Raw genomic sequence first — 24,199 nt, 5'->3', positions numbered from 1 at the left:
GGCTCTAAGCCAAGTTCCCTCTAGGCTCTTCCTGCAGCTTTATCACCTGTGGCTTAGGATGCTGCAGTCTGGGATCACCTCATTCCCCAATGCTTCTGCATAGGCACTCGACTGCTGTGTCCCGAGTTGTGGGCGTCCATGCCCTCTTTGTATGTCTACTGTGTCCCTCTAATTTGCATAGAGTTTCCTCTGCTGTTTTCTCCCTAACTCTTCCCTGAGACTGCACTCTCTCCACTTTTTTAAACTGTCTTCTCCTAGACTAGAGCTGTAAGCTCCCTGTTTACTCAGCTAACTTGTAAGCTTACTCGGGCTAATTTTTAAGTTGATAGTTTTGTATGTCCCATGAACGAGAATGAAGTTATAAATATCTAAATGGTCCTTGGCAGAAGAAATGTTCCCCACATGGGGGATGGCATTGTGGCATATCCACTTGTGATGCCGTCACCCCATATGTGTGCCAGTTTGACTCCCAGCTGCTCCATTTCTCATCCAGCTCCCTGCCAATGTGCCTGGAGAAATAGGGAGAAGATGGTCCAAGTACTTGGGTCCCTGCATCCACCTGGAAGACCCAGAAAAAGCTCTTGGCTCCTGGCTTCCACCTGGCCCAGCTCCATTGGTTTGTGGCCATTTGGGGAGTGAACAAGTAGATGGAAGATATCTCTTTCTTTGTCTCTACTCCTCTCTCTGCAACTGCCTTTCAAATAAATAAATATAAATAAAGACGGATTTTCACCCTTGGTTTAGGTCATCACTAGCTGGGCATAAGAATGGATAGTTCTAAAGTCAAGTGCATCTTTCTTTCCCCTTATTCTTTGGGTAGCTTCCCATATCTTATTAAGAAGACAGACCAGGTTGTCAAGTTTGAAAGTCTAGAAGGACATATTCTGTCTCATCATTTTTCTTTCCCTTTCCTACAACCCTAGATTCAGTGTGGGTGAATGATGGTTATGTAGATGAGTATACTACCTAACTGATAATTTTTGCTTCAATGGATTACTTTATATCCATATAAATATTTATCAACAATAAGTACTGCATAGTATTTTGTTACTGCTTAATCTATATAGCTTTTTATATTTGCTAGTATAATTACTTGTATATAAGAGATTGTCAAAATTTTATGACTTAATTTTTATTTTTAAAACTTAAGAAGTAAAAGTGATACTGTTGGTACTGTGCTTTTAAAAGAAACAGAAAACTGTTATAACACTTTTCATTTTTCTGTGTTGTGTTTTGCTTTAAAAATGTTAATAGAAAATTATAGTGTTTACAAAACTGAAGTAATGTAAGCATTTATTGTTAGTCAAACCGGCTTAGATGAGTAATAGAAAATACAAGAACTTTTAAAGTTGGGGGCAGTAAAACACAGAATATTTTGTTTGACTAATATCTATTTGACTTGGAGTCGTTAGCAGTTATGGCAGTAATCGTCTCAGCTTCTGCCAGTGACTCTGGACCACATCCATGTCTATTAAGGATGTTTTGTAGCTAACTCTAAAACAATTCTTGACCTCAACAGTGGGCCTCCATGACCTTTTTAATTTATTTTCCTATTAATTTATTCTGGAAAAATGAAGAAAAATAGAAATCAGCTCAAGAAAGCAGTCAATAGAGACAATTCCTAATATCTCATAGTGAATGTTGCTGTGACTAAATTATTGCTTTAATACAAATATTTTTAGTACAAGAAAATATAAGTAAATTCCAAGAGTGAAAAGATTAAAACAAGGAAGAAATCTTTTTTTTTAAGATTTATTTATTTATTTGAAAGGCAGAGTTACAGAGAGGCAGAGAGAGAGAGAGAGAGAGAGAGAGAGAAGAAGAAGAAGAAGAAGAAGAAGAAGAAGAAGGAGGAGGAGGGGGGGGGAGGGGGGGGGAGAGGGAGAGGGAGGGGGAGGAAGGGAGGGAGGTCTTCCATCTACTGGTTCATTCCCCAGTTGGCTGGAATGGCCGGAGATGTGCCGATCCAAAGCCAGGAGCCAGGAGCTTCCTCTGGGTCTCCCATGTGGATGCAGGGGCCCAAGGACTTGGGCCATCTTCTACTGCTTTCCCAGGCCACAGCAGAGAGCTGGATCAGGAAGTGGGGCAGCTGGGACTTGGACCAGCGCCCATATGGGATGCTGGCACTGCAGGCAGCAGCTTTACCCGCTACACCACAGTGCCGGCCCTGGCAGAAATCTTATAATAAATAAATATTATAAAGATTGAAAAGTTCCTGCTAAAATAAGTTTAAATAGGTGACCAGATACTTAAATATTTTGATTAATTAAAAAGCAAACATTGAAATAAGTAGGATAAGAGGAAGCAGGGTGGCTGGGAGAACAAGATGCTTAAACTAACAGAGATAAATATTCAGCTACTAAGAAATGCTACCTATTTGTTAAAACTGACCACTCGGGGCTGGCATTGTGGCACAGCAGGTTTAGCTCTGCTCATGACACCCGCAGCATCCCATGTGAGCACCAGTTCACATCCTGGCTGTTCCACTTCCGATCCAGCTCCCTGCTAATGTGCCCAAGAAAGCAAGGGAAAATGGTGAAGAGGGCATAAGTACTTCAGCATCTGCCGCCTATGTAGGAGACTCCATGGAGTTCCAGGCTCCTGGCTTCAGTCTGCCTCAGCCCTAGTCATTATGATCATTTGGAGAGCGAACCAGTAGAAGGAAGATCTCTTCTTCCCTCTCTCTCTCCCTTCACCTCTGTGTGTGTATGTGTATGTGTGTAATCCTGCTTTTCAAGTAAATAAGTTAATCTTTTAAAAAAAATTGATACTCTTATATAATTCTTTTTCTTTATAGTTTTGTCAGTTCATTGAATCCTTTGTTTTAACATCTGCGACCCATTTTTTCTATTTGAATATATACATTTAAAGATTTATTTATTTATTTGAAAGACAGAGTCACAGAGAGGCAGAGGCATAGGCAGAGAAAGAAAGAGAGGTCTTCCATCTGCTGGTTCACTTCCCAGATGGTCGCAAGGGCTGGAGCTATGCTGATCCAAAGCCAGGAGCCAGGAGCTTCTTCTGGGTCTCCCACATGGGTGCAAGGGCTAAGGACTTGTGCCATCTTCTACTGCTTTCCCAGGCCACAGCAGAGAGCTGGATCAGAAATGGAGCAGTGGAGACTCAAACCAGTGCCCATATGGGATGCCGGCATTGCATGTACCGGCTTTACCCGCTATGCCACCGCGCCAGCCCCTCAAATATATACATTTAAAATTCAGGGGGAAAGTAATGAAATTTCTGGAGTTAATGGTTATTATTTTCTGTAGAAATTTTTAAGATATTTCTGAAAATTTAAGAAATCTTTCTCAAGGGAATTTTAAGTAGAAAACTAAAATTGAGAAAGATGGGAGAAATTATTCCTTTTCTCAATTCCTGAAACTCAACTCTTAGATCTTCCCTGTCTCAGATTGTACAAAAATTCACACCAAACGAAAGAAAGCCGGGACTTCCTGAAGAAAATAAGCCCTCTCGGTAGGAAGTAGGTGTTTGAAAAGTTCAAAGAAATGATGATGTGGAGAGATCAAAGATTAGCTCTTCCTATTTTGCCCAGATTTTCCTCTGAAGTGGTTTCTAGGGAGTATGAGACTTCATTGTTTTGTCTAAAAAGTGTACTGCAAAAATGGAAAGAATTGTCCGTCTTGATTAGAGCTTCTCTGAGGCTCTAGTACATTGCTCAAGAAGAAAGAAATCTTTCTCCAAGTGTACTTTGAAAGTCTCACAGAATGATGATTTGGAATCAGCGTCCTTGGAAAAAGTGTTGAGATTCTGTCATTGAGTGTAGGATAACGCAGCAAGACCACGGAAGGTCCCATCTTGACCTTAGCTCATTTAAGAGATCTGGCTTGGCTATCTTAGTCATGTCCCTTCCTTTGCTTTCTGAAGATCCAGACTACTTTTGGATGCCATAAAATAAAATTGAGGTTGAAGGGGAGAAGTTAGGCACAGTGGGTAAGCCGCTGCTTGGAATGCCTGTATCCTATATCAGTGTTTCAGTCCCAGCTGTTTGGTTTCCCATAGTGCACACCCTTAGGAGGCAGCAGAAGATGGCTCAAATACTTGGGTCCCTAGCACCCATGTGAGAGACCTAAATGGAGTTCTGGGTTCTTGACTTTGGTCTGGCTCAAATTTAGCTGTTGCCAGCATTTTGAGAGTAAACCAATGGTTGATCTCTTTCTGTTTTTCTCTCTCTGGCTTCCCCATGAAATGAAAAATTAATAAAAACATTTAAAAAAAATTACAGGAGGAGAGGCAAAGCCAGGAAGGAAAAGCATTTGGGGGCATGGGGCCTGAGGGTTTCAGAGGAATACAGAGAAGAGAAAAGAAAGAATGGCTGCTATATGACAGAGTACAAAAAAATGGCAGGGGGAGGGAGGATACTTAAAAAGATTGCTTGGACCCATTTCATGGTTCTTGAAATATGCAGTCAAATGAGCTATTTTGAAATAGAGAGGCTTGATGCCTCACTAAGACGTAGTCACCTCGGTCACTGCTTTCTACAACTCTTGGTCAGTAGAAAGGATCAATTCAATTCCACCTTCCCATTCATGCAGGTTGGCCAGTTTCCCTGATGAAGACATTTGCAGTTTATAGAAATTTGAGTCCTGTAGGCATGAGAGCTTTGATTTCATAATTACTTTGCTCTCCAGACTTCTAAAGGGAACAGAAAGCAAGAAAACAAAAAAATTTTCTCCAGAACATCATGTTCTTTGTGAGTGATAAAGTCTAGTGTACTGGAAGACTGATTTGTATGTTGGTGTAGCAACTGAAGAATTAATCAAAAACAAGATGCCATGTCATTTGGAAGATTTTTCTGTCTTTCTCAGGGGTATGATAAATTATCTTTCATAGTTAGGAACTCCTAATTTTATAGGAACTTTGAAAATCATTGAACGCATGGTTCTTTGTTCTCCTTTAGTCTGGTGATAAGTCTAGCCTAAGTTTAGAGTTGTGGTTTTCAACCAAGGGTGATTTGCCCGTCCCTACCTTCGGGGGACATTCTCGGTGTCTAGAAAGTGTTTATCGTTGTCATGATTGGAGTGGGGGTGCTGCCGGCATCTCGTGGGTAGAAGATAGGGTTGCTGCCATGCACAGGACAGCCCCTTACACACAGAACCCTTGTCAGGGTCGCCTGAGGTTCCCTTGGTGTTTCATTCCCCAGTCTCAGCCCCTTCACTTCCATGTTCCTCTTGAACTTTAGAGCAGGTCCGGCTTTCATTATAACCACTTTCTCACCCTGTCTCATCTACATTAGAGCAATGCTGTGCATCCTTCCTCAGAGTTCAGCTTGCAGGGAACATGGTGTGGTGGTAATTAACCATGTGGGCTTTGGGTACAGACTGGCAGAGTTCAAATCCCAATGCCACCACTTAATATTTGTGTAATGTTGGCCAAAGTTCTCACTCTCTCTGTGCCTCAGTTTTCCCACCTGAGAAAAAAGTGTGGATAAAAATGGCCCACTCCCACTGAGAACTGTTGTGAGAGTTAAATGAGTTACTACTTGAAAAGCACTAGGGATGTTACATGACACCTAAGTACTTAATAAACATTAACGAATAGTGGTCTTCCCCAAGAGCCCACCGACGTCCGTGTTTTCCAGCTCCTTTCTTCCTCTCTACCCCAAATCTGAGAAGCAGGTGTGCTTTACCCATGATGGTCTCTTTTAGACATAAGCTGCAGTTTTTTCCCATTCCTCTGATGGCTAAGTGGAGAAAGGCCGAAGCACTGTAATTTTTCTTGGCTATCCACATCCCGTCTCTGAAGCAGAGTCCTTGGTTGCTTGAAGGTGGGATTGGATATCAGTTTGGGTGCCCTCTGAAGATCTGTGTGCTCAAGATTTGGTTCCCAAAGTGTTATGCTGGTGGTACGGTGAGGGTGGAAATTTAATGCAGTTATGGTGCCAGAAGGTGTGGCCTCTGGGAGATGGTCAGATTAGATTAGACCTTTAGGGTGGGCTCTGAGCTTGAATCACAGTGGGTTTGTAAGGAGTGACAGACACATATTCTCCCCCTTGTCATGTGATGCTTTGTGTCATTTTAGGACTTTGCCAGCAAGAATGGCCTCATCAGATGTCCAACCAATTGGATCGCCTGATCTTGGACTGGGAACCCCCTAGAACTATGAGCCAAAATAAGCCTTTTGTGTTTATAAAGTCAGCTTCCATCCAGTATATATCGTAGGAATGAAAGGCTGATTAATACAGTTGTAGGAAGGATAAGTATTTTTAAATGTATCTTAGACAACACACAATTCTCAGTCTGCAGGTGGCCACAGTCGAGTGAATGAATGAGGGGATGGATGTATCATGGGCCACACCGAAGTTTCTGGCATGAGTGTAAATTATGGTGCCTTTTACCATGATGGGGTTGTAAAAAGGAACAAAGTTGTGGGGTCAGCCGATGAGGTCACTTTTGCCCATGAGATTTTTCTGGTGCTCTGGGAAGTGGAGATACAGATGTCTAGCAGGGAAAGGGGCTCGGGGACAGAGATCATAGCTGGAGATACAGGTTTATGACTTTTCATCAAATAAATTAGTAAATTAAACAATGAGAGGATAACAGACTATATAGAAGGGAGATAATTGAGTTGGAAAAGCAGTTTCCGCAAGGATGCATTGATGAAAAGCTGGATGGATGGACGATTGCTAGATTGTATATTGAGCTGAACTGAAGATGTAATTTCTTATTTACAATTGGGCTGGTGAGGCTCAAGAAGATTCATGGGTTCTGCTTTGGGAAATTAAGCTTAAAGGCCAAAACCATAATACAGAAAATGGAAGAGACATATATGGCTTGGTATGATTTTTCATATCCTGATATTTTAAAAGCTATCATCCAAAAGTTTTTTTCAATATTGCATCCTATTCAAACATTTAAAAATGTACGTTTTGCACAATTTTAACTTTTTTGCTTGTTTTAATCTTTCAGATCATAAGGCCTATGGATTCTCTGCCCCAAAAGACCAACAAGTAGTCACAGCAGTTGAGTACCAAGGTATAGTCTCTTACTGATTCTCATGGACTAATACTGCTTATTTTTTTATTTTTTGTTTTAAAGATTTATTTTATGTATCTGAAAGGCAGAGTTACAGAGAGACAGAGAGGAAGAGACAGAGAGAAGTCTTCCATCTGCTGGTTCATTCCCCAGATGGCTGCATTGGTCAGGGCTGGGCTGGGCTGCAGCAGAAGCCAGGAGCCAGGAGCTTCCTCCAGTCTGCCATGTGGGTATAGGGGCCCAAGGATGTGGACCGTACTCTGCTACTTCCAGGTGCATTAGTAGGGAGCTAGATCTGAAGTGGAGCAGCCAGGACTTGAACTGGGGCCTGTATGGGATTCCAGCGCTACAGGTGGCATATTTGCTACTCTGGCCCAGGCTGTATTGTTTAAATAATTGGCTCGGATGACACAGGGGGTGCTATCTCATTGTTAGAATCCTCTGCCTCACCTTACACCAGCCCCTCTGCCTGAAAGGCTGGTCCATGTTGTTTCCGTGTTAGGAATACTTTCTCTGTCTCTTCAGTGGGAATTTTGGACATTTGATGAAAGACTGAATGTCCCAGGAAGTCTTCTAATCGTGTGTGAAACAGATGGAGATTTTGAAAAGTTCCTAGCCAGCTAGATATGGTACATAGAAATTAACACTCCAAACCTCACTCTCCGTATTTTTTTTAAAGATTTATTTGTTTGTTTGAAATGCAGTGTTGCAGAGAGGCAGAGACAGAGGGAGAGAGGTCTTCTATCCACTGGTTCATCCCCCAGTGGCTGCAATGGCCAGAGCTGGGCCGATCTGAAGCCAGGAGCTAGGAGCTTCTTCAGGTCTCCCCTGCTGAGAAAGGGACCCAAGCTCTTGGTGCATCTTCTAATGGTTTCCTAGGCCACAACAAAGAGTTGAATCAGAAATGGAGCATCCGGGCCATTAATTGGTGCCCACGTGGGATGCTGGCTCAGCAGGAGGTGGCTTTACCTGTTACAACACAGCACTAGCCCCCTCACTCTCTGTATTTAAGATCACATTAATGTGGCCTATTTTGGGGTGCCATATTTCTTGTAGCTACTAATAAGGAGAAATCGATGGAAAAGTATATTTTTTGGTTTTGCAAGAGGAAAATGTTTTGGACACTGTTATATACACAACAATGTGAATACATCGAACGTTTATTAAATGGTAGAGTTAAAATTATTAAAATGGAAAATTTTATGTTTTGCATATTTTACCAGTTAAAAAAATTTAAAGGAGCTAATAATAAAAAAGATTAACCAAAGCTTTATAAGTATAATTCAAATGTGGACCACCTGCTACTTTCCCAAAGGATGTAGAGCACAATAATATTAGGTAACTAGAAGAGTTACTATTTCTAAACTGAATGCTTGTTTAGGCCAGGGGTTGTAAACATTTAAGAAGCGGGGGCAGATGTTTGATATAGTGGTTAAGATGCTGCTTGAGAGATTCCACCCCCGACCCCATCCCATAGCAGAGTGCCTCGGTTCAATTCCCAGCCACTCTCATTCCTGCTAATGTGCCACCTGGGAGGCAGAGGTCATGGTTCAAGTACTTGGGTTCCTGCCACCATGTACAAGACTCACATTGAGTTCTGGGCTCCTGACTAGTGGGGGCATTTGGGGAGTGAACCAGCAAATGGGAGATCTCTGTCCATCTGACTCTCTCTGTGTCTCTCTGCCTTTCAAATAACTAAAATAAATGCATAAAAGAAACTGGTCATTTTAGATGAGATTCCTCATGTTGGTTTGGAGAGAAGTAGATCTGAAGGAAAGAGAAAAAGATAAAAGAAGAGGACTGGAAAGGGGTGGGGATGCAGGTTAAATATTTATATAGCACAATAGTGCCTAGCACATAGTAAGTTACATGTGCTTGATAAGTAAAAATATGTTGTATAAGAATCAGTCCATCATTCAAAAATAAAGAATCACTTAGTAACAGACGGCTTAAGAATTTTTTTAGGTTAATTAGGTCCTCCTGAGTTCTCATTTTTACATGATTAAGCTAATAAGCTAATACAACAAATACTCTTTATTGTGAGTTAGTGTCCAGTGGGGAGTGGTGGGAGAGGGAATTAATGTTAGGGAGTAATTTGGACTATGCAGTAAGTGCTTATTGGAGGATAAACAGGGCTGGGCGAGAAGCCAGGAGACTGGAAGGGCCAAGAGTGAGCACAGTGGGAGAGGGAAAAAATGGAGCAGGATGTCCCCAAGGGACAAAGGAAATCCTGTTCATTTCTCCTACCTCTCACTTTCCTGGAGGTGCTTACGGACAGGTGCAACTAGACACAGGATATGCACCCCTGCTTCTCAGCCCTGTGCCACAGTATCTGAGCCAGGATGTCAAAATTATACTCTTCAGTTTTGTATTATTTTAGAAGAGATTTTTTGAGGTGATGCTTACATAACATAATATCCATCATTTTAAAATGAACAGTTCAGTGGCGCTTAGAATATTCAGAGTGTTATACAACTACCACCTCTCTTTTTTTTTTTATCTTTTATTTAATGAATATAAATTTCCAAAGTACGACTCATGTGTTACAATGGCTTCCCCCCCCATACCGTCCCTCCCACCCACAACCCTCCCCTTTTCCACTCCCTCTCCCCTTTCATTCACATCAAGATTCATTTTCGATTATCTTAATATACAGAAGATCAGCTTAGTATACCTTAAGTAAGGATTTCAACAGTTTGCTCCCACACAGAAACATAAAGTGAAAAATAATAGATGATTTTTTTTTAAATGATGATGAAATCAGATCAGACCTATTGTCATGTTTAATCCCAGTGAGAGTCAAGTTGGGAATTGATAATTTCTTTTTTTTTTTTTTTTAACAGAAGATCAGTTTAGTGTACATTAAGTAAAGATTTCAATCGTTTGCACCCCCATCACTTCAAAATGAAACTTTGTACCCATGTACATGATTTTTAATGTATTATTTTTAACATAAAAACCTCTTTCTTAATTTGTTTTTTAAAAGGTTTGTTTATTTTTATCTGAAAGAGATACAGAGAGAGGGAGAGACAGATAGAGGGCGCTTCCATCTGTGGTTCACTCCCCAGATGGCCACAACAGCCAGCACTGTGCCAGGCCAAAGCTAGGAGTCAGGAACTTCCTCTGAGTCTCTTATGAGAGTAGCAGGGGCCCAAACACCTAGGCCATCTTCTGCTGTTTTTTCCAGACTGTTAGAGGGAGGTGGATCGGAAGTGGAGCAGTTGGAACACAAACTGGTGCCCACATGGGGGGCTGGAGTCCTAGGCAGTGGCTTTACCCGCTGTGCCATGATGCCAGCCCCAGTTTATTTAATCAAATGTTAGTTTCACTCCAAAACAAGTGTTTTCTATTTTCTCACCTCTACTCTTTTTTTTTTTTTTTTTAGATTTATTTATTTATTTGAAAAGCAGAGTTAGAGAGAGAGAGAAAGAGAGAGAGAGAGAAGCTTCCATTTGCTGGTTCACTCCCCAATTGGCTGCAACAGCTAGAGCTGGGCCGATCTGGAACCAGGAGCCAGGAGCTTCTTCCAGGTCTCCCACATGGATACAGGGGCCCAAGGCCTTGGGCCATCTTCTACTGCTTTCCCAGGCCATACCAGAGAGCTGGATCGGAAATGGAGCAGCCTGGAATAGACCCAGTGCCCATATGGGATGTGAGCCCTGCAGGTAGTGGCATTACATGCCATGTTACAGTGCCAGCCCCAACCTCTACTCTTTTTAATTAAAAATTGTATTTTAGATGTGGGGGTGCTGACGCTGTGGCGCAGTAGATTCAGGCCCTGGCCTGAGACGCCAGCATCCCATATGGGTGCCGGTTCAAGACCCAGCTGCTCCACTTCTGATCCAGCTCTTTGCGATGACCTGGGAAAGCAGTAGAAGGTGGTCCAAGTCCTTGGGCCCCTGCACCCACCTGGGAGACCTGGAAGACGCTCCTGGCTCCTGGCTTTGGATCCACGCAGTTCCAGTCATTGCAGCCAATTGGGGAGTGAACCGGAGGATGGAAGACCTCTCTCTCTCTCTTGGCCTCTCCTCTCTTGTGTAACTCTGACTTTCAAAAAAATAATAAATAAATATTTAAAAAAAAAAAGAAGCGGGGATTTTTGGTGCAGCAGGTTAAGCCGCTGCTTGGGATGCCTGAATCCCCATATCAGAGTGCTGGTTCAAGCCCCAGAACCTCTGCTTCGAATCCAGCTTTCTGTTAATGAGCTTAGAAGGCCACAGATCATGGCTTAAATACTTGGTTTATTGTCACCCACCCATATGAGAAACTTGGAGGGAATCCGTGGTTCCTGATTTTGGTTTGGCTATCCCTAGCTGTTGCATTCATTTGGGGAACCAGCAGATTTGAGATCTCTGTCTTTCTGTGTTGTTCTTACCTTTCAAGTAGTTGAAAATAAATCAACACATATTTTTTTAAAAGATTTACTTGTTTATTTGAAAGGCAACATTACAGAGAGAGGGAGAGACAGAGAGAGAGAGAGAGAGAGAGAGAGAGACCTTCCATCTGCTGGTTCATTCCCCAAGTGGCCACAACGGCCAGGGCTGGGCCGGGCTACAAGTCAGGAACCTGCAGCTCCATCCAGGTCTCTCTCAGGGGTGACATGGGCCCAAGTACATGGGCCATGTTCTGTTGCTGTCCCAGGCACAGCAGCAGGGACCTGGACTGGATGTCAAGCAGTCAGGACTGGGGCTCGAACTGCGCTCCGGGCTGAGATGCTGGTATGGCATGCCCCTAAATAAACCTTGTTTTAAAAAATTATATTTGAATTCTATTTGTATGTGCCGCAATTTCTCCAGTTTGACTCTGCGTAAATCGACAATAAATATACCTTCTTCCACATCATGGTTTGGGGCTATTGTATTGGGTACCTTGATTTTACTCAAAGCCTCTAGTATTTGATGATCTGTATCCGCGTGTCTGTGTGCTCCACTCCGTGTTTTGCCTCTGGTTTCTCAGATGTTGAGGGGTGCACCTCTCCAGTGCTGCCATTCTGTCTCACTTCCACGGGGCTGCCACAAGCAGAGTGAGACCAAGATCAGGGCAGCTCTGCCGACCTTGTGAGTTCTGCACGCAGCCTCGAGCCGAGTGCTCAGCCCTCTGACAGCTGTGCATCCACGTTTATTAGCAAACATTTCCCACAGAAACAATCTCTGCTAATTCCTCAGAACTACTTTTTAAATATTGCATAAGATTTTGAGGATTTTAAACTTGAGCACAGAGAATATACACACAAGATAGCAGGACAGAATCCTAGTAGAAGTTCATAATGATTCTATTTGCAAGAGGTCTTTCAATGAAACTTCATGGAAGAGGAGTATTGTGGAAAAACCTATGCATGGATTTCAAAACAGTTTTGTACCAAAAATTTTAATTCAACTTTTCCATGATCCTTTTGAAGACCTTGGTTTATGATTTCTACAAGTGATTATTTCACTGCAAGTTGTGACTAATGCTTTTTGTAAATAACTACCTTTTCTTAATCCAAGTGAAACGAATATTTGGCAGTGAAATAGTCACTTTAAAAGAAAAAGAGGGGCTGGCGCTGTGGCGCTGCGAGTTAAAGCCAAGACCTGCAGTGCCGGTATCCCATGTGGGTGCCAGTTCGAGTCCCAGCTGCTCCTCTTCCCATCCAGCTCTCTGCTGTGGTCTGGAAAAGCAGTGGAAGATGGCCCAAGTCCTTGGGCCTCTGCACCCACATGGGAGACCTGGAGGGGACTTCTGGCTCCTGGCTTCAGATCAGCTTAGCTCTGGCCATTGTGGTCATTTGGGGAATAACTCTTTCAAATAAATAAAATAAATTTAAAAAAAGAAAAAGAGTGTCTAGATGATATATATTTTTTCTATAAAATAAAAATAGGACATCTGTATATCATTTTCTTTGCTGTTCCAACCAGATGTAGGTAACATGTTAGTTCGTTTGCGATTCATTCATAGATAATCTTGTGATGGCATAGGATATGGATTTCTGTCCTGTCAACTTGCCATTACAACTAAAGAGAAGTTCTTCATGGGTGAAAATAATAATGACCATTTATAGAGCACATACTTGATGCAAGGTACTATGTGTACCAAATATGAGGAATCTTCAAAAATCTGTGAAAGATACATATCAAAAATTTTTTGTACCAAAATAAATCATATTTTTTATTCCATTTTCATGAACTTTTTGAAATATCCTTGTATATAATACATGGTCTCATTTAATTTTTTCAAAGATTTATTTTATTTATTTGAAAGGCAGAGTAACAGATAGGGAGAGACAGAGAAAGAGATCTTCCATCACCTGGTTCATTCCTCAAATGGCCGTGATGGCCGGAGCTGGGCTAATCTGAAGCCAGAAGCCAGGAGCTTCTTCCAGGTCCCAGCAGGGACCCAAAGACCTGAGCCATCTTCCTCTGCTTTCCCAGGCCCATGAGCAGGGAGCTGGATTGGAAGTGGAGCAGCCAGAACTCAATCTAGTGTCCATTTGGAATGCTGGTGCTGGTAGCTGTGGCTTCACTGGGTACACCACAATGCCAGCTCCAAAAATTTGTTTTTAGTAGTAAATACAACTTAAATGTTTTAAAAAATTTGAGAATTGGGGGTGGAGGGGGACTAACAGAGACAGATGCAAAGAGAAATCTCTCATCTGCTTGTCTACTCCCCAAATGCCAGCACAGCTTAGACTGGGCCAGGCCAAAACCTGGAGCTGGGGACTTGATCTGGGTTTCCCATATGGTTAGAAGGAACCAAACTACTTGGGTCATCCATCAGCTGTTGCCTGCCAGGGTGCACCTTAGCAGGAATGCTGGAATGCGAACCCAGGTACTGCCAAAAGGGATGTGGGCATCAAAAAGCAGTGTCTTTTTATTTTTTTTTTTAAAGATTTATTTACTTATTTGAAGGTGAGAGATAGAGAGGGAAAGAGATCTTCTATTCACTAGTTAACTCCCAAGATGGCCGCAACAGCCAGGGCTGGGCCAGGCCAAAGGGAAGAGCCAAGAGCTTCTTCCGGGTCTCCCACACAGGTGGCAGGGGCCCAAGTGCTGCAGCCATCTTCTGCTGCTTTTCCCAGGCCATTAGCAGGGAGCTAGATTGGAAGTGGAGCAGGCAGGACTCAAATTGGTGCCTTTATGGGATGCCAGTGTCACAGGCAGCAGTTTTGCCTGCTAGACATGTGGGTGCCTGGGTTATGGAGAGGAAGTGAGCTTTTCTGTGCACTGGTTCACTCCCCAAACGGCTGCAAAAGTTGGAGCTGTGCCAAGACAAAAGCATAAACCTGGAACCCCATCCTGGTCTCCCATGTGGGTGGCAGGGGCCCAAGCATTTGAGCCATCTTCTGCTGCTTTCCCAGGTGCTTTAGCAGGGAGCTGGATCTGAAGTAGAGCAACTGGCTGGGACTTGAACCGCTGCTCCTATGGGATGTTGCCATTTCAGGCAGTGGCTTAAGCCAATGAGCCACAATGCTGGCTCCAACCAACAGTGTCTTAGCCATTATGCCAGTTGTCCAACCAGTACAAAGTTTGAAATCCATGCACAGTTGTTTTCATAAATAACTCTTTCTTTTTTCTTTACTTTCTTAAGATTATTTGAAAGAGTTACGGGGAGAGGGAGAGGGAGAGAGGGAGAGAGGGAGAGAGGGAGAGAGGGAGAGAGGGAGAGAGGGAGAGGGGGAGAGAGAGAGAGAGAGAGAGAGAGAGAGAGATCTTCCATGCCCTTCTTCACTCTCAAATGGCCATAATATCCAGGGCTGGGCTAGGCTGAAGCCAGGAGCTTCATTCAGGTCTCCTATGTGGGTATAGGATCCCAGCACTGGAGCCATCTTGCACTGGTTTCCCAAGAACATTAACAGGGAGCTGCACTGGAAGTGGAACAACCAAGACTCGAACCAGCGTTTTTATCTGATGCTGGCATCAGCAGCAGTGTCTTAACCCTGCTTTCTTTCTGATCCTTTGGCAGCAATTCCCAGCATCCTTGCTGTGGGCAGAAAGACAACAAGGAGGCAGTGGAAAGTGATCTCCCCTTTAGGAGAAACTTCACTAAATCAGTTTCTCATAGCTAACAAGGAAAGCAGGGAACTCAGTCAGTTATATCCATGTGATCTGTTGGGCTTGTTAACATTTGTACCCATCTGGCCAGCTTTCCATACTCCTCCTCTCTCTCCCTCCAGGGAAGGGGGAAAGAGACCTCAAGTTGAAATCCATAGGGTAACCGCCCCGTTTCAGAGACTGCATTTCACAGGTGTCTTTGTAAGGGTAGCTCTGGTTCCCCTAAGTGGTACCAGCCAGGAAGGTCACGTCCAGGTAGGGTGAGGAGGCTGTGGGCACCAGCAGTCCTGCCTCACTTCCTCCAGGATTATCAGGTCAGTCCTGGGATGCTGACGGTGGCCGGACCGTCTTTTCCCCTTCCCCAGCTCTGACATGGCCGCACTAGTGATGTTAAAATGAATATATCAGTTTTTGATCCAGAATACTGCCTCTCGCAAGGACAGATATATTCAATGGAGACTGATAAGTGTGCAAATAGGAACAGAATTTACTTGGCAGTGAGGGAATAAACATACATTCACGTGCAAGCGTGAGTCGCTCACACAGAGAAATACCCAACATGAGTGGGCCAAAGAATTGCTCATAAACAAGAAGGAGAAAAAAAATAAAAAAAACGGTACCTCCAAGAAAAAGGGGACAGTTTGTGCTGAGACCAGTCCACGTTGGAAACAATGCGAATGAGAGATGTGTGTCTACGCAGGGTCCATGGCGGAGGCTCATAAAGAACTCTGGAAATTCCTCATACATGGCAGAAGTCTGACTCCAAGCCTAGGCTATAAGCTAACATTTTATGGCGTAATAGCCCAGCAGCTCAATATAGAGAATTATGCTGTTCATGTATATTGACATATATTTAATTTTAGCTAATTAATTTTATTTTATTTGAGAAGGAGACAGAGAGAGAGACAGAGACAGAGAGAGAGAGAGAGAATGAATGAATGAATGAATGAATATGAATGCTCCCATCTTCTGGTTCACTCAGCAGATGCACCCAAACTGATGCTGGGCCAGGCTGAAGCCAGGAGCCTGGAACTCCATCTGAGCCTCAGTGTGGGTGGCTGGGGCCCGGGGACTTAGGCCATCACCTCCAGCCTTCCAGGCTGTACATGATTAGGATGATGGAATTGGGAGGGGAACAGGCTCCAACACAGGCACTCTGATAGGGGATACGGTGTCCCAGGCAGCGTTGTAACCACTCTGCCAAAACCTGCCCGTGAGTGTTTCATTTTAGCTACAGAAAGAGAAGTTCAAGGAAATTAGTGTCTAAGTTCAGGTAGTTCTTTATTCTCAGATGATGCCTGCATTATTCCAGTATTTTTCTCTGAATTCACTTCCTAGGTTGCCATAGCAAAATACCATAAGCCAGGTTTCTTAAAATAGCAGAAACTTATTCTCTCACAGTTCTGAAAGCTGGAAGTTCAAGATCAAGATATCGACATCCTAGAGACTAGGCAATGGCTCTTCCTTACTTGGGACACTTTTTCTTACATGAATTCCCTCTTTTACATCTCTGTCCCCACACTCCTGTCTGTACTCTGCTCTCCCCAGCATTCATCACCTCCTAACCTACTCTGTAATTCACTCCACGGAGTTTCCTGTTTGCCTGACTTCCCCTGCTAGACTGAACGATCCCAAGCACAGGGGATCTTTGTTCTGTCCACTGATACAACTCAAGAACTATGCTGAGCACACAGTAAGTACTCACCGCAGCTGGAGCAAATTAGATAGGACCATTTTCCACATCTTACATGTTAATGATGGAGAATCTGGAGTGTAATCACTGGCTTTGAGAGAATCATTGGTTACATTTTCTATTATTTCTGCAGAGTAGGGAGGACAGAAATCAGTAAGAGTTCACCAAGAGTGGTGTGTACAACTGTGTGTTTGATTAAATATATGAAACAGTGTGATATTGAGTATAAAATTATACTTAAGACATAGACACGTTCATAAGACATGGGCTAAAATGAAGGTGGGTGTGTGTCTCATTGCTGGAAAACTCTACAAAATACGGGAAGGAAACCTATCTAAAGCTCAAGAGTCCGGAAGGTCGCCACCCATTCTCCTTAATCAACAGAACAGAACTCTGTTTCCTCAGACGGGTCCCATAGCACACATTTGTCTTTGTAGTTGCAAACACATCTGTAAAATGGTGTCTCTTTATAGTGTAAAACCTGTTTTAAAAACTTTAGGCATCCTTGAAAACAACTTTCAATTCTTTTGTTTCCTTACCTTTCTTTTCTCTGCCCTACTTTGTTTTTTCACTACCTTTCATTATATTTCTTTAGCAATATGTGTAGAACTAAAAATAATTAGAAACCACATATAATAATAAGAAAAAAAGCATAATTATATCACATACAAATATCTGCTGGTTATGATTTTCATAATATTTCTATAGACCTTTTGTCTATGTTTATGGATGTATTTTTAATAAAGCCTGGGGTAAGGTAACTACTACTGTATCTAATCTATACCAAATAATATCCTGCATTCTTTAAAAATATGCCACTAAATTTGCTTATCATCAAAATCAGAGGTATGAAAAAGAGTTTAACATAATTTCTAGCCAAAGATACTGTGCTTTTTTAGGTCAAACAGATGCATATGGGAAAAGCAATATTTCAAAAATTTGAGATTTATATTCTAGAGACCCTGGTTGAAACTTACTTGAGAAATATTTATAAATGGAGTTTCTAGTTGGCGAATTAAAGCAGTTTGTAAACAAACACTGGATTTTTCTGCCTACAGTCATTTTGTTTGGACAATCAAAAGAGGGGTTCCTTTGGAGGTTCCAGGAATTCTTTAATAATGTAACTGTAGTAAATTTCCTGTAACCAAGTGAACTTAGTTCATCAAGGCAGTTAAACTTGACGCTAAGATTACATTTTTATTTATTTTATTTTTTTAAAGATTTATATATTTATTTATTTATTATTTGAAAGGCAGAGTTACAGAGAGGCAGAGGCAGAGAGAGAGGTCTTCCAACCGCTGGTTCACTCCCCAACTGGCCACAGTGGCCGAAGCTGCACTGATCTGAAGCCAGGAACCAGGAGCCTGGAGTCTCCCACGTGGGTGCAGGGACCCAAGGACTTGGGCCATCTTCCACTGCTTTTCCAGGCCATGGTCAAGAGCTGGATTGGAAGTAGAGCAGCCGGGACTCGAACCAGTGCCCATATGGGATGCCAGCACTGCAGGCGGTGGCTTTACCCACTATGCCACCCAAAATTACATTTTTGAAATACTTTGGATTGAGGCAGGGGTATAGGCAGTTGTTTGGGGGTAGGAATGCAGCACGTATTAGAAGACCATATTGGTTTGTATTATTGTGTTTGTATAAAAGGTTGACCGAGAATCTGTGTGAGAATGCAGGCTGCTAATGGACCTTCTCTGGGTTTTACAGAATAGTCTGAGCTGGCCAGTTTATCAGTGCTGGACTGAAGTGACACTATCTTATTTGCCTCTTGTGACTGGAAATAATAAGATAAATAACTAACCATAACTACCATTTGTTAAGTTCTTACTATATCCAGGTCTGTGTGTTTTGCATGTATTATTACATTTGTAGATTCACAACTCTATGAGGTACTATCCCATTTTTCAGATGGAAACCCAGTAACTAGGAGAAGCAACATAGTATCACCCACTTGTTGTGTGGAAGAATTAATATTTCCAGTTCATTTTGGGGTTAAGTCAACATGGTATATGTAGATGTAATTTATGAATGAATAAACAGAGATATAAAGAAGTAGTATAAGGATGTTTAAAAATGTTTGCTATGTAAGTAAAATACAAATTCATATGAACAATTAAAAATAAATATTTTTGTTGTTCTTCCTAGAGGTTATCTTAGCCTGTAAAAACCCAAAGAAGACCACTTCTTCCAGATTAGAGTGGAAGAAACTGGGACGGAGCGTCTCCTTTGTATACTATCAACAGGCTCTCCAAGGTAAGAAGCTGTTGACTTGGTCAACTCAGAGCAAGAGAATGCCATGTACAGCCCAGATTCTTAAATTTACAAATGAGAACAGGGCATGACTGATTACTGAAAATGTGTTTTTATACGTGTGAAATGAACTCAACAGTGTCTGAGGCCTAAAACACAACAATCACAAAAACTGAGGAGAAAATAGAATTAGGTGAACCCTGTGGAGGCCCTGCGTCCTCCTTTCTTGGCGCCATTCTAAAAGATGCAAAATGCAATTGTTCTTGGCTGGCGCCATGGCGCACTAGGTTAATCCTCCGCCTGCAGCGCCAGCATCCCATAGGGGCGCCAGTTCTAGTCCCGGTTGCTCCTCTTCCAGTCCAGCTCTCTGCTGTGGCCTGGGAGAGCAGTGGAGGATGGCCCAGGTACTTGGGCCTCTGCACCCGCATGGAAGACCAGGAGGAGGCTCCTGACTCCTGGCTTCGGATCAGCACAACTCCAGCCGTTGCGGCCATTTGGGGAGTGAACCAACGGAAGGAAGACCTTTCTCTCTGTCTGTTTCTCTCACTGTCTGTAGCTCTATCTGTCAAATAAATAAATAAAATCTTTTAAAAAAATGCAATTGTCCTTGCTCACCTAGTAGGTTAACCCTTGAGAGAATGGAATGAAACATGATATCAGGTTGGGACAGGAGTTGCAGCTCAGTATAAATATCTCCGTAATATTTCCTTCCTTCCATCTAGAAAGCGAGGTCATTATTGAGAACCTTAGGAAGCTGGGCTTTCAGGTGGGTAATCACAGTGACTAGAAACAGTGATTGTTTTTGTTTGCCTTTTTGGCTTTTTAACTGTTACACGTTTCTTTCCACTCTCTGCTCATCCTGTTGAATACATGATGCACTTTTCAGCTAGAATGTTTATAATGACAGTTCAAAATGTTAGATGTCCAGTGGTTAGGGGCACAGATGAAATGATAAGGCATGGATTGTTATAACTGGACGACAGGTACATTGAGTTCTTTTGTTCTTTAAGTATGTGTATGCTTCAGTTTTTCCATTATAAAAATATATATATTTAAGATTTATTTTGTTTATTTGAAAGGCAGAGTTACAGAGTGGGGGGGAGAGGTCTTCCATCTATTGATTTACTCTTCAAATGGCTGCTATAGCCAGGGCTGGGCCAGAGTAAACCAAGAGTTTCTTCTGGGTCTTCCACATAGGTGCAGGGGCCCAAGGGTTTGGGCCATCCTCCGCTGCTTTCCCATGTGCATTAGCAGGAGGCTCAATTGGAAGCGGATCAGCTAGGACCCCATACAGGATGCTGGTGCTGTAGGCAGGGACTTAACCCACTACACCCACAACGCCAGACCCCATTATAATTATTTTTTAAAGTTGGAAGTACAACTTTTTTTAAAATAAGGTAATTGACTTTTTATTGGCTTGAAGATTTCTTTTTTTAATTTTTTTTCCCCAGGCTCCTGTACCCCCATAAGAAGCTCCTGCTTCCTAGCCTTTTTTTTTTTTTTAAAGATTTATTTATTTGCAAGTCAGAGTTACACAGAGAGAGGAGAGGAGAGGCAGGGAGAGAGAGAGAGAGAGAGGTCTTCCATCCTCTGGTTCACTCCCCAGTTGGCTGCAATGGCCGGAGCTACGCCGATCCAAAGCCAGGAGCCAGGAGCTTCTTCCAGATCTCCCACATGGGTACAGGGTTCCAAGGACTTGGGCCATCTTCTACTGCTTTCCCAGGCCATAGCAGAGAGCTGCATCAGAAGTGGAGTAGCCAGGACTCAAACTAGCTCCCATATGGGATGCCGGCACTGCAGATGGCAGCTTTACCTGCTATGCCACAGCGCCGGCAGTATAACTTTTTTTTTTTTTTTTGAAGATTTTATTGATTTTATTTGAGAGGTAGAGTTACAAACAGTGAGAGGGAGAGACAGAGAGAAAGGTCTTCCTTCCGTTGGTTTACTCTCCAAATGGCTGCAATGGCTGGAGTTGTGCCGATCGGAAGCCAGGAGCCATGTGCTTCTTCCAGGTCTCCCACGTAGGTGCAGAGGCCCAAGCACTTGGGCCATCTTCCACTGCTTTCTCAGGCCACAGCAGAGAGCTGGACTGGAAGTAGAGCAGCCGGGACTAGAACTGGCACCTATATGGGATTCCGGCACTGCAGGAAGTACAACTTTATAACATGAATAATATTTAAAAATACAATGTATTCAACTTTGAGAAGAAAAATTTAAAAGATTTAAATTATTAATTGAAAAAACTGTTTCAAGTTCATAGAAAATTTAACATATTCTCTCTGTTTTTGATATTATCAAGGCATGTCTGCAGGCTAGAAACAGCTAAAATAGCACAACTGCCTTTATTTAAATTTTCTACAATTGCCAATTCTGGCACCTACATGTTCTTCAAAATCGTATTTTGATTCTGTATTACAATTAAAAGATAACCAAAATAATGTCTTTAAGACCGTCCTGCCTTTACCTTTTCCTCTGTGGCAGTATCAGGTGGGCCACCACAGGTACAGCATTGATCTTGGCCAGTTAAACCCAGCTCTCCATCGTTTTTGGAGATAGGATTATTTTTATAAACTAGAAAGGAGGTGAGGCAGACTTTGGGTTGAATTTTTAAAATACAGTATAAGCATATGAAACTATTATTTTTGAATAGTCAAAAAGGTCCTTATAAATTAAAAATAACAGCATACATATATAATTCTGAAGTTTTAAAACTGAGTATAGGGGCTGATGTGGCATAGCAGATAAAGCCACTGCCTGCAAAGCCGGCTTTTGATATGGGCACTGTTTTAAGTCCTGGCTGCTCTACTGTGATTCAGCTGCCTGCGGATGGCCTGGGAAAGCAGCAGAAGATGGCCCAGGTCCTTGGGCCCCTGCACCTGCATGGGAGACTCAGATGAAGCTCTTGACTCCTGGCTTCAGCCTGTCTCATCCCTGACAATTGCAGCCATCTGGGGAATAAGCCAGCGGATGGAAGATCTCTCTCTGTCTCTGCCTCTGCCTCTCCCTCTGTCTCTATAACTCTGACTTTCAAATAAATAATGTTTTTTTAAAGGACAAGTATGTTTAAATTGTAAAGAAAAAAAGTAAGTTTATTAATAGGAACATCAATGCCTTTAGTTACCGAATGAAGTAACTTGAAGAGGGTATTACATAGAAAATTCTTTGCGTTGTTGCTAATATTGTTGTCTTTTTGTTGTAAAAGGTGAATTTAAAGATCGGGCTGAGATGATAGATTTCAGTATACGCATCAAAAACGTTACAAGAAATGATGCTGGGAAATATCGTTGTGAAGTTAGTGCCCCATCTGAGCAAGGCCAAAACCTGGAAGAGGATACAGTCACTCTGGAAGTACTAGGTGATGTGTATGTGTTGTTGCCTACAGTCCCCAACCCCTCTCCGTAACCACATGCCCCCACCTCCAACCTTCCCTCCTTGTGCCCCTTTCCCCTGCCTCCACCTCTCCCTCTCCATCCCCTTTCCCCTGCCTCCACTCTCATTCCCCCATCAACAGAATAGTCATGGGCCAGGAACACAGCAGCATCATAACTAGGATCCCCAGCCAGTAAAGTTTCAGAGTTCACCAGCACTACCTTCCCAGCGAGATCTCGGCTGTTTCTTCCGGTCACCTCACTGGCTACTGAAATTTTACAGTGACTCAGTTCATTATCACAGAATATTTCTTTGTATAAGATTGAGGTCATTCCTGATGCTCCTACTCTGTTCCTAGAAGCACTTTCCTCAAGACAGTTATTTGTCAATAGATCTTGGCATAGGTACTATTTCTCTATTGTCCATTAGACGATAGAAAAGCAGTAAAGCAAAAAAGCAGATGAGAAGTAACATTAGAATTTATTTGATACAGAAGGAAGGTAGAATTTGTTGTTCAGTTAATGTATGTAAGGCACTATCTAATTTATTTAATCTTTACCAAAAATCTGATTTTTATAGATGAGGAAATAGAAGGTAAATAATTCTCCCAAGGCCATTTGGATACAGAGGGTTTAACTCCAAAGCCAGTATGATTAGTTACTATGTGAATCACTGACAGATATCAAGACCTTGTAACCATAATTGGTAAAGAAACCTGATCTCTTCTCCTTCACTGGTGTTAGCATAATGTTGTGTTGGCCAGGCTTCTTCTGAAATATGAGTGATGTACTAGTGTAGGAGAAATTTAATTCAGAACCTTGTAGCAGATTTAGCCAGTGTCTGTGCTTGCTGTTGCCATGTAACAAATGCAGCAATCTAAAAGAGCCCTCACTTATTAGCTCATGGTTCAGAAGTCGACAACATGGCTGAGTTCTTTGCCAAGGGTATCACAAGGCTGTTACCTGGACTGAGTTCTTGTCTGCAGGCTCTGGGGAAAATCTGGTTCCGAGCTCATTCTCGATGTTGGCAGTTTCACTTCCTTTGGTTGTAAGATTGACGTCGCCAGCCCATGCTGCGTGTTGGCTAGAAGCCACATGCAGTTACCAGAGAGCACCCTATTCCTTGACACTTGGCAGCTTCCATTGTCCAAGAAACGGAAGCATGACAAATCCTTTTTGTGCCTTGAATCTCTGACTTTCCCTTCTGCGACCAGAGAATACTTCTCAGCTTTTAAAGGGGCCATATGATTAAGTCAAACCCATGTACTGAATCTCCTCAACTTGAAGACAATGGATTTGGGGCCTTAAATACATCTCCAAAATGTCTTTACAATAGAACCTAAATAAATGTTTGATTGAGTAACTTAAAGAAAGTATATGTACACCAAGGACATGGGTCTTGGAGAACCATCTTAGAGTTCAGCCAGCCACAGCCAGTTCTGGATTTTCCTGGATGTTAGGTCACCTAATAAACTCTTCTTTAATAATCCTAACTCTTTTTTTTTTTTTTTTTTTTTTTTTTTGACAGGCAGAGTGGACAGTGAGAGAGAGAGACAGAGAGAAAGGTCTTCCTTTGCCGTTGGTTCACCCTCCAATGGCCGCCGCGGCCGGCGCCCTGCGGCCAGCGCGCCGCACTGATCCAATGGCAGGAGCCAGGTACTTATCCTGGTCTCCCTAACTCTTAAGTCAGATATTTTATAACTTGGCCGGTTCTAGGCAGAATGGGATTTTAATTGAGTACCAAGCCTGAGAAATATACTCGGGCTTGTTCTCTTTTCAGTGTAGTTGGTAATAAAACATTAGAGCCCTGGATGGTGAGGGGCTGGCAATGTGACACTGCAGTTTAAGTTGACTCCTGCAGTGCTG

General features: G+C 42.6%; 1 protein-coding gene across 2 annotated transcripts in view; it reads left to right on the top strand.

Moving 5' to 3' along the window:
* Positions 1-24,199, top strand: part of JAM2 (junctional adhesion molecule 2) — an 84,379-nt gene that overhangs the window by 38,473 nt on the left and 21,707 nt on the right. For both annotated transcript variants that reach the window (XM_017346699.3, XM_051819205.2), the window contains exons 2-4: positions 6,927-6,992; positions 18,861-18,968; positions 22,168-22,320. In XM_017346699.3, coding sequence (XP_017202188.2) covers positions 6,927-6,992; positions 18,861-18,968; positions 22,168-22,320 — 327 coding nt within the window. The remainder of the gene's footprint in view (positions 1-6,926; positions 6,993-18,860; positions 18,969-22,167; positions 22,321-24,199) is intronic.

This window comes from Oryctolagus cuniculus, chromosome 4, assembly GCF_964237555.1.
Source record: "Oryctolagus cuniculus chromosome 4, mOryCun1.1, whole genome shotgun sequence".
Lineage (NCBI taxonomy): Eukaryota > Metazoa > Chordata > Mammalia > Lagomorpha > Leporidae > Oryctolagus > Oryctolagus cuniculus.
The sequence above is the reverse complement of the archived record's forward strand: the minus strand, read 5'-3'. Positions and strand labels throughout refer to the sequence as shown.